Here is a 15,484-nt window from a genome sequence, read left to right on the forward strand (position 1 = left end):
TCCGCGGCGGAGGGAAACGCGGTACCATACCGCGCCACTCTTACTACCACTGCCTGAAAACATTCACCCGCACCCTCTACGACCATACCCGCGAGCTTCATAAGCTCGCCCGCGCGAGGTTTACTACCGCGTTGCGGACACGTTGCGCACCGCGCAACGTCTTCGTCAGCCCGATCCGCGACGCTCGGATTCTCATTCGCACGCGATTAGTTTCCCCCGATCCATTCTACGTGCAGTGTAAACTTCTTCACCCTCAAGTCTCTTCTCGATTTTGCAAAAAAAAAATGTAAGATGTACTCTTTAAATTCGGAGCATATCGACACGTGTACGAGAGATTAATGTGAAAAGAGAATTAATGGAAAGTTGATGAATTAAAAGTTGAGATATGAATTTAAACAAATACAGTTTTCGTATATTTGCGAAAAATATTTAAAAAATATGTGCATACAGAAAATACATCGTTATACACTTAATGCTTCTTTAATATTAAACATAGGGAACGAATATCGTGAAGAAAACTATACAAAATGTAGTACAACTTATCGTATATTTCGTAAATCGTGCATACAATCAGCGTTCAATTACAAATTACCTACAAAAGTACAATCATTCATTGCAACAAATTAACATGACGTTCTCTCACAGCGTATTTAGACAAATGTGATTGTTTCTATCCTCTTTTTTCATCAAGTGTCAACAAACAACATACTAAACATCGTACTAATAAAAGATTAAAACAGAGGACTACTCTAACACCTTGCTAAACGTTAAATACGTTATGAGAGAACGAATTATCATTCACGCTTATCACACTGATATCAGATCCGAGCTAATAATTCGTGTAAAAATATATATATATGTGATTGTATAAATATAGGAATATCTCTTTGTGAAGAACAATAGGTTGTGTAGCAGCGATGCACCTAAACGTGCACGCGACGTACGAAGAAACCACATGGCACACATGAGCGGCGAATTCATCGATTTAAATAAGCGTTGCCATGTCGTTTCGGCATTCGACGAATGCATAGGTACAGGCCGGTGATGGCCATAATGAGCAAGGGAAGGCCGAGGCCGATCGAGATAATCATAATGACTAGAGAAGAGAATCTCTCCTCGGGTGGCGTGCCGTATCCGATCATGAAGGTCCTGTAAAATTTAAAACGCATTTTATTAATTTAAGAAATTATAAGAGATTAGATTTATGGCTTATTACAAAATTTTCAAAATAAAATGCGAAACTTTTTTCAATCGACAACTCACCACGTCAAGTAATTCGTTTTCTTGTAAAAACCGTCTCCCTTCGAGCCCAAAGAAACTATTAGCTTCTGCAGGAGGAGATCGTCCGCAGTTTCGCCATAGTAACAATAGAGCATCGAGTTCTTGATGGCGCTCGTATGATTGAACACTTGTTTCGGTGGATACTGGATTGTCTCCGTGGAACTGGTTACGTCGCGCGACACGCTATTGTACGACACCGGCCGCCATTGTAAATACGATCCAGCGTTCAACGCGCCGTCCAGTTCTCTGTACGGTGGCGTCCTAACTTCAACAACCTGAAGAAAAGAGAGATAGGGGAGAGGTTAAAATAATACTTTCAATCAAAATATAAGAAAGAACAGTTGCCAGAAACAACAGATGTCCGCGATCGTTACCTCGAATATACCCGGCGTGTGCTCGTCGTCCAGGTTCTTTTTCGGATCGACGAACATCGGTACGTCGGGATCGCCCCCGCCAACCGCGAGCAATTCAATAGCGAATCTGCTGCGGGAGAAGGTCTGGTTGGTCTGGATCTTGTCGAGGATGATGTCCACCTGCGTAGAATTCTCCGTGTGCAACATGTGCGGCACCATATCCGAGTGGTCGATGGTGCAGAATCCCTGGAGCTGATAAGCAAACGAGAGAGAGATTTTAGATATGTACGTATAATAAAAACTGGAGAATAAGAAAGCTACACACACACATATATATATGTATATTCAGGTTCAAAATGAAGTTGGTTCTCGCTTAACTTGAGCCATTGTATTTTCGCATGCGTCGCTACGTACTACCGATTAATTTTCTCTTGAATGCTGCAAAATACTTTACCGAAAGCTTTATACTCCCGTATCTGCTGATATTCTTAGCTGTATCGTGATAAGAGTTACCCTCCATATCCAGGTAGACGAGTTCGTTCTTTTGCGATAGGGACACGCGTCGCCAGTTGAAATACTCGGGACGCAAAACGTTCGTATTAGTGACGTCGGCAGTGTCAATCAGTGCCGTGTCATTAACGTCGTTGAATTCGATAATCTGTAACGTAACACATGTACTTGGTAATTATTCAACGTGATAATATGCGAACGCTGAGAAATCATAATAACAGATGACGAAATCGGGTCACCCGATGATGTGTGTGTGAGAGAGAGAGAGAGCGCGACTGTACGCGATTGAACCTACATAAACAGAGAGTCGCAATTTCTCCCGCGCGTAATTCCACATTGGCGCGCAATAAAGTTAACTGAATTACAAACCGCAATGTCGTCGATACTGACGTGCTCGTGCCCGAAATTCCTGTCAGATGCAGCCGATCGATATGCGCCGCGGAAATATGTTTGCTCGTTGGCTGTGGACAATTCCACAAGCTTTGTACGCGGCGACCGTTAATTCCGTCAGCCGAATAAGGTGCGCTTAGCCGTCAATTGCGCGCTTTACAAAGGATTAATCTCGCGGTATTGTGCGGGTATTTATTGGACGAGAAATTTAGATGTTCCGAGATGACGCAATGTACTGTAAATTGTTCCGAAATTTCCGTGAAAGCGTTCGTGTTATTTTTCTGCGCTAAAACACGCTTGAGCACAGTGAAATCGTAACGGAAATAGCGGAGGTACGAAAGGAGGTATTCTCTCTTCTCGGAGAGAGAAGACACTCGGCTTGAAGAGAGGCTCTACGAAGTGGAGACATTGTGGAGTGCGCGAAGGTTTAATTAAGGAACCGCGGATATATTCTCTACACTCTCGGCAAGAGAATGCGACGAGTGGATTTGTGTCACTCACTCGGATTTGCGTCCGCGTCTGGAAGTAAATCCGAGTATAATAAGTGATACCTAAGAGTGTATCGTATACTTTAAAGAGTAATTGTACTTTTGACGTGCTGTTTTATATTCCTGCACGCGCGTATCTATACATGTTATTGCATTGGCACATTTTTTGTTATATTCGATTTATCTGCATCTGTCGGCAAAATTTTATTGGCAGAAAATAGAGCGCGCTCGTTTCTGCCAATAAAATGCATTTCGCCACTTTCTCGCTAGAATAATTAATATCTTGAATGAAAAGAATCGCTAACATAGTCAATAATTTAGAATCGATAACATAATTTCGATCAAGACTGAGCGACGTGAAAAATGATTTTCTCAATCTCCGCGTCTCTTAAAATGCTTTGCAATTTATTTCCGTCGAAGGAACGAGATAAATTGATCGAACTTGTACGTTCAACAAGCCAACTCGCGATCGACTTAAGCTATTAAAAAAAAACTCACGAGAGGGTTACCTTGTTTATTATCACCCCGAAGGTGTAGGTGGGCTTCTCCGAGAAGGTGAGCGAGTTCTCCCTTCTGGCGAGATAGTCGTCCCAGCTGATGTTGAGCCATGCTGACGGCGGCGTGACGGCCAGCAGCACGGACGGTACGCCGACGAAGTCCCATACGTAGTGCAACGTGTCGTTCGGGCCGTCGGCACGCAGGTAGAGCGTCGTCACGTTACGCTCGCGGCACGGCTCGTCGCAGCCCGGGTTCACCCACGACCGCAGCTAAGGCAGGATAAAGCGGAGCGTTTTATGCAAGCGTTGCAGATTAACCGACGTCGCATATTAACGGACGGATGGCCTAGATCAGCGCCGGATCGTGCTGTGCGGCCCGGCGGCGGCCTTGCCGTTCCTAGCCGAGTGAGTCCCCCGGTGCGATTATTATCGCGCGAAACGGCGTTGCACCGCCGTTAAACGCTAACGCGCACGGCTCGTGCAGGCTCGATATCCGCGAACCGTAAAGTGACGAAAGTTACGTTTTTGTTTTTTGTTTTTTTCCATTCCGAAAGGAGCTCGCGAAAAGTACGCGCGGATACACTCGACTATTCTGTCGCGAATACTTTCTCCCACGATTTCTCATTGAAAGGAAAATCCGACATTCCGTGTCACGTCGAGCTAATAAAATAATGATGGACTCTGTAGAAATATCATCCCTTTATATATTTTAAGATTCGTCATATTCCTACGACGCGTTGCATCGATAAGCGGGGTAGATGGAACAAATGTCATAGATTTCTTTGTTCCATTTTCAAACGCGTTATATCTAGACTTCGCGGTTGGCGCGCTTCTACGCTTATTTACTAATTCACGCCCTAGGATCGATAGTTCCAGTTTATTACGAATTTAAAGACACTAGGCCTGCACGGTACGCAAAGTACAATCGTATCGAACACTCCACTTGCCTTGAAACATTAATGGCAATTTACGCCGCGTCGTTATTTACAATTAACGAACTCGTTCTTTTTTGACGTCACACGAATATCGATAAGATTACCGCATTTACGATCTTTCGGTTAAAAAATAAAGCAGAATACGGAAAGATAAGAGATAAAATAATTGAAAAGAAAGATAAAAAAAATAAAATAATTGAAATAAATACGCAAGTAAACAAGTCAACCAAGCAATCCATCGTTAACTTGATTACGTTAATTTACTTATTATATTATATTTATCCTTTATATATAATATATATATTTTTTTTATTATTACTGTCGAGGCTCCGAGGTAAATTTTTTAACGCGTCAAAGCGTCGCGCTACTCTCGCGCATTGCACGCTGACGCAGCGTGCGAAATTAAAACCTCAAGTTGAATGAAAAAAACATGACGCTGGTCCACATCCGCGCGCGATTAATCATCCCGAACGCTCGGGGTGCATTTGACGCGCCGATCGCGCGACTCGACGAGATCGACCGTGCCCTTCGATCTCGAGCAATCTAGGTCGCACTTATCCGATCAGCCGTTAATACGCGAATAGCGTGTGTGCACTCGCCAATTTAACAATAAATCGTCACCTGTACACGGCAGCGGAATAAGAAATACATCGCGACAAGTTTTCGTCGTAAAATTTTGGAGCGCACGGAGAAGACGTACGCGCTCACGCGCGGGAAGGATTACGGGGATAAGGGGGGGGGTCAGGGCGGAAGAGGGGACCTCGTGGTGGGCGCAACACGCCCCCCCGAACATCGGCGATCGTTCCTTTGTGTCTATTACGCATTCCGGTATAAACGCCGAAGGTTCAAAGTCGCACGGATGAATCACGCGCACGCGATCCGTCCGTTTCGACGGCGTGACGGCGGCGCGACGCTGTCTCATCACGGACGACGCCGCTGCCACGGCTGACCGCACGTTGGACCCGCGGCGCGGCCCAATCAATCCCCTGCAACGCAGGGCCTCCGGGAATCCAAACGAATCCGGGTGGTTTCCAGGTTATAGGCACTTGTATTGTACTACTCACTGCGCGTCGCGTGGAGGAACCCGAGTCCACAAGTGCGGCGACCAGCAGCAGACAGAACGTCGAGGCGCCGGCCATGCCTGCCGTCGCATACGACAACGGGCGATACACAACAAAACGCTCTCGCAGCTCACGCTTGTCAACGCTGACGCCTTTCGCGAACTGATACCAACGCGATCGCGTGGGAACATGCGGCTTCGCTTCAACGGGAAGCAAGCGGGAAGCCAGCGCCGCCGTGGTGGCGAGGGGAATCAGCGAGAACCAGGCGCGAACGGTAAATCGTTGCATACTCGACCGGTACACGAATCTGTCAGAGATCTGTCGAAGCTCCTCGCGAGTATGAAGATTTATTTAATTCAATTATATTTCGTTTACGTATACATATATGTATAGAAAAATAACGCCTCTCCCCTCTGTGTTTAGTATCCAAAAATTAAAAAATTGCGGATTGAGGCAACGTGTGTATAATTGTATAATAAAAAATAATTAATAAAACGCGTCTTTTTTTAATACTTAATAGTTAAAGTTAAAAAGTTGCATATTAAGATAGTATCTTACAAGTGATTTTCTTCATATTTAATCGCAAACCAATTTTTTAAGATGAAAATTTGCTTCATATTATGAGTATAATTATGAAGTATTTATAGATATATAATTAGAGGAGGAAATTAATTAAGACAATAATTATTTTTCGAAATAAATTTATGAAGTTTGACGTTATAAAATCAATCAATATTCACAGACAAATTGCTTTAAATTACACACATAATTATGAATACATTATATAAGTAAAAGAAACATTGAGAGACAGATTGATAATTTGGTTTCAAGGTAAAGAATGTTAACGCTTACATTATAAATATAATTAAAAATATATTTTCAGATAAAAGAAAATATTGAGAGAAAAATAGAATGTCTTACAATTAGCATGATTTCTTTTATTTTTGTTTTAGATAAAAAATAAATTTATTCATCACACGTCTGACGTTCTATATATAAAACCAAGAATTCAAAGTATGAACATAATTATAAAAATCATAAAGTATATAAACATCATATAAAGTACGAACATAGATTATAAAAAATAAATATCTACTGACAAAAGGAGTTACGTCGAAAGACGTAACTTATACTAGACGTAAGACGGTCTAGTAACAGTTTCTTTTCTTTTTTTCAAAATGAAAAGTAGATTCATGATTTATGAATAGAGTTCGGCATTACGAAACCAAGAACTCTCAGGCTCGACCTGCGTGAAATTTAAGCAATGCAAGTGTTCCACTGTTAGATTGCGGCTTTGTTACAAGAACTTCTAACAGACACCTGCGCCTGTCAATTTATATATTTCTTTTTTTATTTTCTGTGCATTAATCCATTACCGTGACTTACCTCGATTGACGCATAACATTATTCGCTGTTAACCGCGGGCGTCTTTCTTACGCATATGAGCTGGGATAATCCCTCATCTCACCCCGTCCCCCGATGACCGAATGCGCGACGTCGAAAAATTCGCCGCGCCACTCAAGGATCACATACTCACCCAATGGCGATCCTGACTTACCTCACGTCCTCGCGCGAGCTGTCCGCGCGCGCGATAGCGACACGGGGCCGCTCTTGGGGATTTTTTCAACGCCGATGCGCATTGTAAATATGTAATATGAGCTGCCTTTCGCGCCGAGAGAAGGAAACTCGTACCCCATTGGCCGTCGAATTCCGCCAACGGTGGTGGAGTTACCAAGCCTCGGCACATTATCCCGGCAATACAGTCTCGTGTATATACAATCCCCGCTTTATGTATACGTATATGCGTATATACAAAGTGCCTCCGTCGGGTGCCGCAGGCCTTGAGACGCGTATTAAAATTCATTGTACCTGTGAAAAAGTTCTCATATCGCCGCCGCCGCCGCAATATATGAATCCGACGTTACGCCTTGGCGGCATCGGAAGCCGGCTCGGCGCGCGCAAAGCTTCTCTTTTGTGCGCGAGAAAGAGAAGCTATATATCCAGATGTATTACAGAGCAATACAGAATCCGTGAAATCCTTATTGGCAAGGTTTTTACGACGGTATGTCGTATTGACATTGATCGACAAGCGCGAGATTGCAAATATTCACGATCTAATGTCACGCATATGCAGACGCTGCTCCGCTTGAAACCGCGAGCGAGCGGTCGTGTGTTGCTATACACGGTAAAAAATTACCATTCCATTGAGATAATTAGAGCTATAGAGAGGTAATCGCGGATACCATTTCCTGGCGGTGCGACGCGACGTGTCTCGTAAAAAAAAAAAAAAAAAAATAACCCGCGGGATAACCGAGACGCATCCGGGGATCTCCCTTAGCTCAAATTACCTCAAATTACCTTTTAAGGCAAGGCAAATTGCCTTTTAAGGATGCATCTCTATTAATGTCGCGGGAGAAAGGCCGGCGTTTCCGCGCGGGTCGCGAAACGAAACGGAACGAAACGAAACGAAACGTAAGCGTATAACGTAACGCGACGGCGAGCTCGGGCCTGGCGAACCGGCGCGGCGCGGCGACGGCGGCGGCGGCCCTTCGGCACGAGCGACGCGACGATAGGATTCGCGAGGACCGACGCCGGATCGGTTCCACTCGGGACACCGGGTACAGGCGGGGAAAGAGAACGTGCAGCAAAAAGAACGTTAAGCGCGCAGACTGCGACCTTGACCGAAGCGGTGTCCGCGCGCGCGAGGCGAGGCGAGGCGAGACGAGGCGAGACGAGGCGGGACGAGAGGCGAACGTACGTGCGCCCGTCTAGCGCGCGCCGAGGGGTTCCATTCCCTCGGTCCGGCCGGTCTCGAGCCGATTTCCTTTTCGATACGGACGACTTTTTCGTGCGCGCCTCGCTGGAGCCGCGCGAAGGGTATAATTTTCCCCGCGAGAAACGAACTCCGAAAAAAAAAATTTTTTTTTTATTTTATCTTTTATTTTATCTTAGCGCGGAAAATTTTATTATCCACGTGAAAAAGGGAGACACGTATCGAATTTGTATGGAGAAAGAGCGATCCCTGTATAGGTCTTAAGAAAACAGCGAAATTATCGAGGATGAGCGTACGTTGCCTGTGCCGGCACACGCACATGCACTTGGCAACGCGGCGTGCGCTTCGGAAAGTTGAGGAAACGCCGTGGGAGAAATTCTAGACGCGTTCGCGCACGCACGTTCCGCGCTTGCAGCGTTGCGCACGAAGCGCGGACGTTAGTTCGGCGGTAGGGTTTAATTACGGGAAGTAATTACACATCGGGAGGAGAGGTATAATTAATATCGAATCGGGTAGAGACAACGAAGCCTCTCTCTCTCTCTCTCTCTCTGTCTCACGTGCGGCTGGCGTGGCCGATGTTGTATGTAACGAAGAAAGGGAAAAGTTACGCGTCGCCCGACGAATCTCCATAGTTACGAAATTTCCGTGCTAATTTGCCGGGCGTAATTAACGAGTCGGGGGTGGGTTTTCTGCTTCCCGTCGCTCATCAGAGCCACGACGCGACGACGCGGAGGCGATTCGCGCGTAGACCCGCCGCGCGGCGCGCGATCCGTCTCGCGCCGAGAGGAGCCACAATAGCGAGAATACTCAAGGTCAAGGTCAGTCTGGGCACTCCCCTTCGCCGTCTGTCGAGAGTCGCTTGACGGCCGCCCCCTTCGCCCGGGACCGAAGTCTGGGTTCTCCGATTTTTCCGACAGCTCGAGCGCCCGCGAGGGAAGGCGAAGCGAGGCCGAGAGGAGAAGTAAAAGCCCGCATCGGCGCGGCGCGGCTTAACGCGGCTTAACGCGGCTCTATACGGACGCACGGCTCCTCGGCGACTTCGTGATACGGCGCTGAAGGTCGTCGCAGGAAGTCGAGACCCGCGGGAGAATAGAACCGTCTCGCATGTACCGGGTGGCGCGATCGGAAACAGGTTTCCGCCGCTTCTTCACCTGCACTCCTCCCCCCTCCTCCCCGCGCGACCGTCCGCCGCTCACGATTCTCGCGTCCGCGCAACAAAGATTTCTCGACAGATATATTACCGGATGGAATCCCTTCGGTTCTATCCCCTCGACGTGTGAGTTAAGTCAAGTGCGCGTTTAAGACGATAAGAAACGCCGTAAGAAAATGAAATTGTATAAAACGACTTTACTAGAATTTCGTATAAATTCTTATCTTAACGTAACCTTTAATCTCTTATAAATCTTAATCCCTTTCCGTGTCGGAAGGAATTAAAACGTTGTGAGGATTAAATCGAGTATTAAATTGTCTGTCTTATGTGTTCATTTCCTACCAATATTTAAACCAAGATTAATTTTAATCTTGGTTTAATTTACTCTTCTTAATTGTAAGAGAATTCTTGGAATTCTAGTTAAATCAAAATTAAAGTTGATCATTAATGGAAACGAGCATAACTGCTTAACTTTAGGCGCTAACTTATCAAATGTCGTATTTCGTCCTTTATTCGCGGTAGATCGTTTTATGTAAACCGTAAAGTATTCACGTTGATGAACTTCATTCCGATAAAATCGAAATCGCGCTGGGCGCGATTATCATTAATTTGACGCATAATATTTCGAAATTGTATGTATAAAATATCGGATACGTAAAGAAAAAAAAATTGTTTTTAAATTGCAAAAAATATCCTTCACATTCTTCTCTAAAATTTCCAACCATTATTTTCACATAAAGAGCAAAATGCGACTCGTGTGACTCGTTACTTCGCACTGCACCCGGCATACTCCGACACTCCTCGCGTCCAGCTTCTCATCGCGCTCGAAATCCGAACTAGCTTCACCGAGGAAGGACAAGACAGGCGACTCCTGTTCACTGCATCTTTAACGCTAAACATACCTGCCTAACTGCCGCGCTTATCAACGTTACACCTTGCAACTGCGACTGCGAACTGCAGCTGCCTGTAATGTCTCGTTTTTCTGCCGACGACAGAAGAACGGAGGACACTCGATCTTGCCCTGCCTGGGACGTGTAGGACGATACTCCTCGCCGTCGCATCAAAGAGCGTTACTAATCGAGAGCCGATTCCGATAGACCGCGTCGTCGGAGAACGCGGGCCCTTTGTCGCTAAACGCGGGATTCCACGGCGCGCGCGCGATGCAACAATTGCAATATCGAGGCAACCGGCACGCACGCACAGATGATGGTCGAACACGCACATCGGCAAGCGCGGAGGCATCCGCGGGGCGATCGGATTCGAAGGCGAGCCCCGCGATAATTGCACCCGGCGCGACGACCGAAAGACCTACGACGACTGCACTCGCCTCGTGCAAATTCGCGGCGCGGCGCGCCGCTCGTTGCTGTCGCCGCCGCCGCGCTGCTCGTCGTCTCGTCCCGTCGGCGTCGCGGTCGCTCGTCGGGACGAACGAAAAACGGAACAAAGAGTCTTCTTGCGGGCGAGCAGTACCCGCCGGTTCTCGGCCAATGAGAGGAATCGGCACGATCGCCCGCCGCACCGGCGGCCGGCTAAACGTTCGACCGGCTGCCGAGCGCCCGCTCCGCACCTTCGCGAAAGGGGGCGACTGGATTCGCGAATCGTCCGCGAAATGGAGGATTCCTCGCGAAGAGGAGCGATCGAACGAGATTGTCTTTGTTGGATTTAGCTCTCGCGAAAACGAGGACGCCGGGAAGTAGCAGAGAAACGCGTTTGATGTCAGAGATGACGATTCCGCAAAAACCTCTCGCAACGAAGTCTATAGACGTATAGAGATCTATCTATTACGAATATAATTTATTTTTATTCAATAGGATTTAATCTCATCTCTCGGTAATGCGAGCAGCGGCATGTTTTAGTGTTTGATCGAACTGTTTTCAGAACTTATAATGCATCGCGTAGGTATAAATGTCGTGTGTCGTCATCAGAGAACAAATGTCAACGAGCAAAATTTATTTCGAATTTAAATTAGTCCTTTATAACCGGATTTTTTGTCACGAAATGAATTCGTGCAACACAATTCATCAATCAAAATGAAATTATTAAGACTCAAAAAATACGTGTCACATGGGTATGCCAAATCCCAAGTCACGCGGCGTCATACGGAGAGTTACAAAGTATGTCAGAACCCGAGGGGTGAAAATACCGCGTAACTTCTGCGAGAGGGTCGCGGAATCGCGGAGGGAGATGAACGCGGGTTTGACGCCGCGAAAAGTTATATATACGTACCGCTGACGAAAAGCGCCGGCGACTCGCGCGACAGTCGCGATTCCATTCCTGCGAAATTCGCAGGACACGCTCCACCGCCGTCGCCTTTACGTCGCCGCCGTCGCGGCAATGTGCATAACGATAAAAGAGGGCGACGACGACGCGCCCGGCGCCGGCGACAGGTGGGACGGTCACGAAGCCACTCGGCAAAATTGATTGATGCGATACCGCCGGGTGATACCAGTTATTAATTTGGTTTATCATTCTATAACGTTGTCGGGAGCTCACGAGGCGTGACGCGAATGCGAGTTTCGCCGGCCGGGACGCCACCTTGAATGTTAAAACGCCGCGAGCGAGCTACAGTGCGGCATTATCCGGCAAACGGTTGGAGCGCGCTGCGATGTATATGAAGTCGTTACGTATATAAGACATTACAATCGTTAAATCGACAGGAGAAAGCTTGCGAAAAATACGTTCGATCTACAGCGTTTTCCCCGAGCTCAGAGTAAAAGAAATTGCGATCGCCCGCCCATTCTTCTCTCGGCACTAAAAAAAAAAAAATGGTTTATACCTACGTGGGATTTAATCCGAATGGGAATCTCTCTCTCTCTCTCTCTCTTTCTCTCTCTCTACTATCCTTTCCTCGCAACCGTATATAGTCCCGCGAACGTGCGCACGCGAGAGGAAACTTGTGACTGCTGCGCTCCGACGTTTTCTATACGTCACCTGTTCGCGTTCCCCTCCCTCTCGGGGGGGGGGGGGGGCACCGAGTTCCGAGAAACGGCTCGAAACGCCGCCCTCGGGAAACCCCCGACTTTATAGGCGTCGTCGGACTCTATCATTTTCCCAGCTATACGATACCTAGAAGTCACGGGCTACCCGTATGCGCACTTCAATGTCACTCGGCCGAGACCGCCGCGCGCGCGCCGCCGGGAGCGTTGATCGAGCGCGCGTCACGATCGCGAAACCGTTGTCGTCGACGACGATCACGATGAGGACAGGTGGTGGAGACACTGCGACGCGTTCGCTGCACTCGCGGCCGCGACGTCGAAGTTCCCCGAAGGCGCGGGCACACACGCGTGCGGGCGTTCCGCCGCCATCCACGGCTTCTTCTCCCCTCGTCCACGTCGCTTCGGCCGGCTTATCCCGCCGGCAGGAATCACAGACAATTAATCATAAAAGGCGCGCGAGAGGGTTCCGAGCCGCGGGTGCCCGGCGTGTATCGATGATGGTGCCGCGGCGACGGTGGTGCTGGAGCGCGGGCGACGCCAGTGCGACGACAACGACGACCGCGACACGTAGAAAAAAGGGATCCGCAGGAGCCAGGGGCAGGACGAGGAAGGGAGGGCGGATAACCGGTTTGGCGTGGGGGGGAGGGGGGGTTGGTGCCCCTCAACGACTCGACGAACACGATCTGTCTGGGTTTTACTCGCCACCGCCGTCGTCGTCGTCGTCGACGACGTCATCGTCGTCGTCGTCGTCGTCGTCGTCGCCGTCGTCGTCGTCGTCGTCGTCGTCATCGCCGCTACCGCCGCCGCCGTTGACTCGACTCGGCTTGACTTCTCCTCCCGCGAGAATGCCTTTGCTCCGGTGCACTACCTACCTACCTACCTACCAACCTACCTACCTACCTGCTCGCCCTGCCTGCCTGCCTGCCTGCCTGCCTGCCTGCCTGCCTGCCTGCTCGCCTGCCTCTCTTTGCCCGCTTGTCCGCCCATATCTGCCTACCAACCTACCTGCCTGCCTTCAACCGCGAAGGGGCCCCTCGCGGAATTCTTGGCCGCAAGACTCCGCCACTTTTCACGAAGTGGGCACGGGTGAGAGATGCGTGCTGCACACACGCCTGGATACAGGGATGCAGTCTCGCGGGAGATGCTTCACGATAACTCCATGCAGATGCAACATCGCGCAGCGTCTCGCGCGACTTTTTGTCTTACACGTAGATGTAATATGATTTTTCTCCTACATGGAGATTGGAGAAACGCATAAAGCCATCTCGCTGGTTTACTTCAATCTTTAAGTAACAGTTCGACAAATGTTATTAATGGGAGCTGTTTTGTATTAACGGTATACTGTCGATGTAACATCTTCGTATCGTTGCGAAATTTAAACGCGACTCAAAAGCACTTTAACTTAAAGTGGCTGCTTTTTTTTTTCACCGCATTCTCTCATCTAGATACAACATTTGTGGCGAAGAAGCGAGAGCACTCCGACGCGGTGCAAAAACTCTCTGCGGTTTCACGGTGCGTAGTGGCGAGGGGGAAAAAAAAAAGCGGAATGAGTTGAAATTGCATTAAACCGGAGCGCGGAGATTGCAAAAGCCTGGCGTTAAGAATCGCATAAAATCTTTCTTTACTTCACAACTACCTCACTAGAGATCTGTTATACTTTCTTCAAGCGTTCAGCCCTGAACCAGTTTTACATCTTCCGCCTGTCTTTAATAAGAATAAAAAAAAGAGAATTAATTTGAGAGGACGAAGGAATTCCGTATCGTAGACATTCATGTTCGATCCACGTTAATCTCCAACAATGTCCCTCCGAGTCGGTCGAACGTATATCGCAAGCTGTAATCTCAACATACCGCCCTGACATTTTGATGAATCCCGATGAAGGATGGGCGCGACGATACGAACTTTAATGAGCTATACGAGCGCACTAGACGCCTCGACGGGCCGCAAAGGAGAGCCGTGAGGGAGAGATAAAATCCCGAGCACATGCAGTTACGATATGCAAAATGCCGGTCGTACAAAAGCCATCGATTTGCGTGTCGTCGACGAGTGACGAGAGAGGCAGGACGAAGAAAGACTCTCCGCGCGCGGCGCCCGTGGCCGTCGCTTCGTGGTTTCTTTGTCGCGCGAATAATGCACGGCACCGCGAATCCTCGCCGCGAAGCGCGAGCGAGCGCGAGTCGCATTCCTGCACCGGCGGGGATGATAAGCGCATACGTAAGCGCGAGCGCGCGTTACCATCGCGGTTGCGCAGCCGCGAGGATACGGATCGGCAGACGGAGAGCCGATCGGCCAGGCCGACCAGCCGTACGGCTTGCCGGCCGGCCGGCTTCGTCGGCCCCGGCACTGACCTTGGACGCGCGAGAGCCTTCGAGGCTCGCCGGGCGCGCCGCAGACGCGCGAGCTGCTTTAAAAGCAGCACGCCTCGCTCCTTTCGTCGTCCGCCCGGCGCGGCGGCGGTGGAGGAGCGCGCAGGGGTGTACTCCCGAAAAAGCTACCATCGAGTTGCTATTGTTGCGCGCTGATGCACTCGCGACGACGCGCGCGCTCCTTACCGCGTGTACCACGTCTCTGTCTCACGGCGACCGATATTCTCGTTCCGAAAGTAGAAAGGATGAATAAAATTATTTGTGCACCGAGAGGAGCGAGATTTCTCTCGCTGCTCTAAATTTACTTGCCAATTACTCGATTAAGAATGTACAGATGTTTGCTGTCATTTAATTTAGAATTTTTTCGAGATTTCACGTTATAAAAGATATGTAGAAATTATCGTTATCAACTAGCTAACGAAAGGTTGATATTTCGCAATGCAGAAATATGAATAACTGAATATCTCTTCAAGATTTTTAAGTCCATTTTAGACGCTCTACAATTCGCGTCAGATTTTAGGGAGTAGAGTTCTATTTATAATTTTATATGTCGTAGGTTTTGATATATGTACGTATTCTGATTCTCTTTCTCTCTCTCTCTTCGAATGTCTTTTGCACTATGGGGGGGGGGATATAGTACATAAAATTAAAAATAGAATTCTATCCAAAATTTTGATCGAAATTATGAATTTAAAGTACGAGTTTTATAAAGATCGGCAAACATATTTAAAGAATAAAACATAT

The 15,484-nt window shown here is 48.0% G+C and overlaps 1 protein-coding gene across 1 annotated transcript; it reads right to left on the reverse strand.

The window, feature by feature from the left end:
• Positions 1 to 390: 390 nt before the first annotated feature.
• On the reverse strand, positions 391 to 5,712 carry LOC105451167 (glycosylated lysosomal membrane protein-like). The gene is made up of 6 exons (XM_011691449.1): positions 5,519 to 5,712; positions 3,532 to 3,789; positions 2,089 to 2,292; positions 1,656 to 1,886; positions 1,264 to 1,556; positions 391 to 1,149 (listed from the first exon to the last, which is right to left on the reverse strand). The coding sequence occupies exons 1-6, from the start codon at positions 5,591 to 5,593 to the stop codon at positions 978 to 980; spliced, it is 1,233 nt and encodes a 410-aa protein (XP_011689751.1). The 5' UTR covers positions 5,594 to 5,712; the 3' UTR covers positions 391 to 977.
• Positions 5,713 to 15,484: the final 9,772 nt, after the last annotated feature.

Source organism: Wasmannia auropunctata, unplaced genomic scaffold (genome assembly GCF_000956235.1).
Source record: "Wasmannia auropunctata unplaced genomic scaffold, wasmannia.A_1.0 LD336053.1, whole genome shotgun sequence".
NCBI lineage: Eukaryota > Metazoa > Arthropoda > Insecta > Hymenoptera > Formicidae > Wasmannia > Wasmannia auropunctata.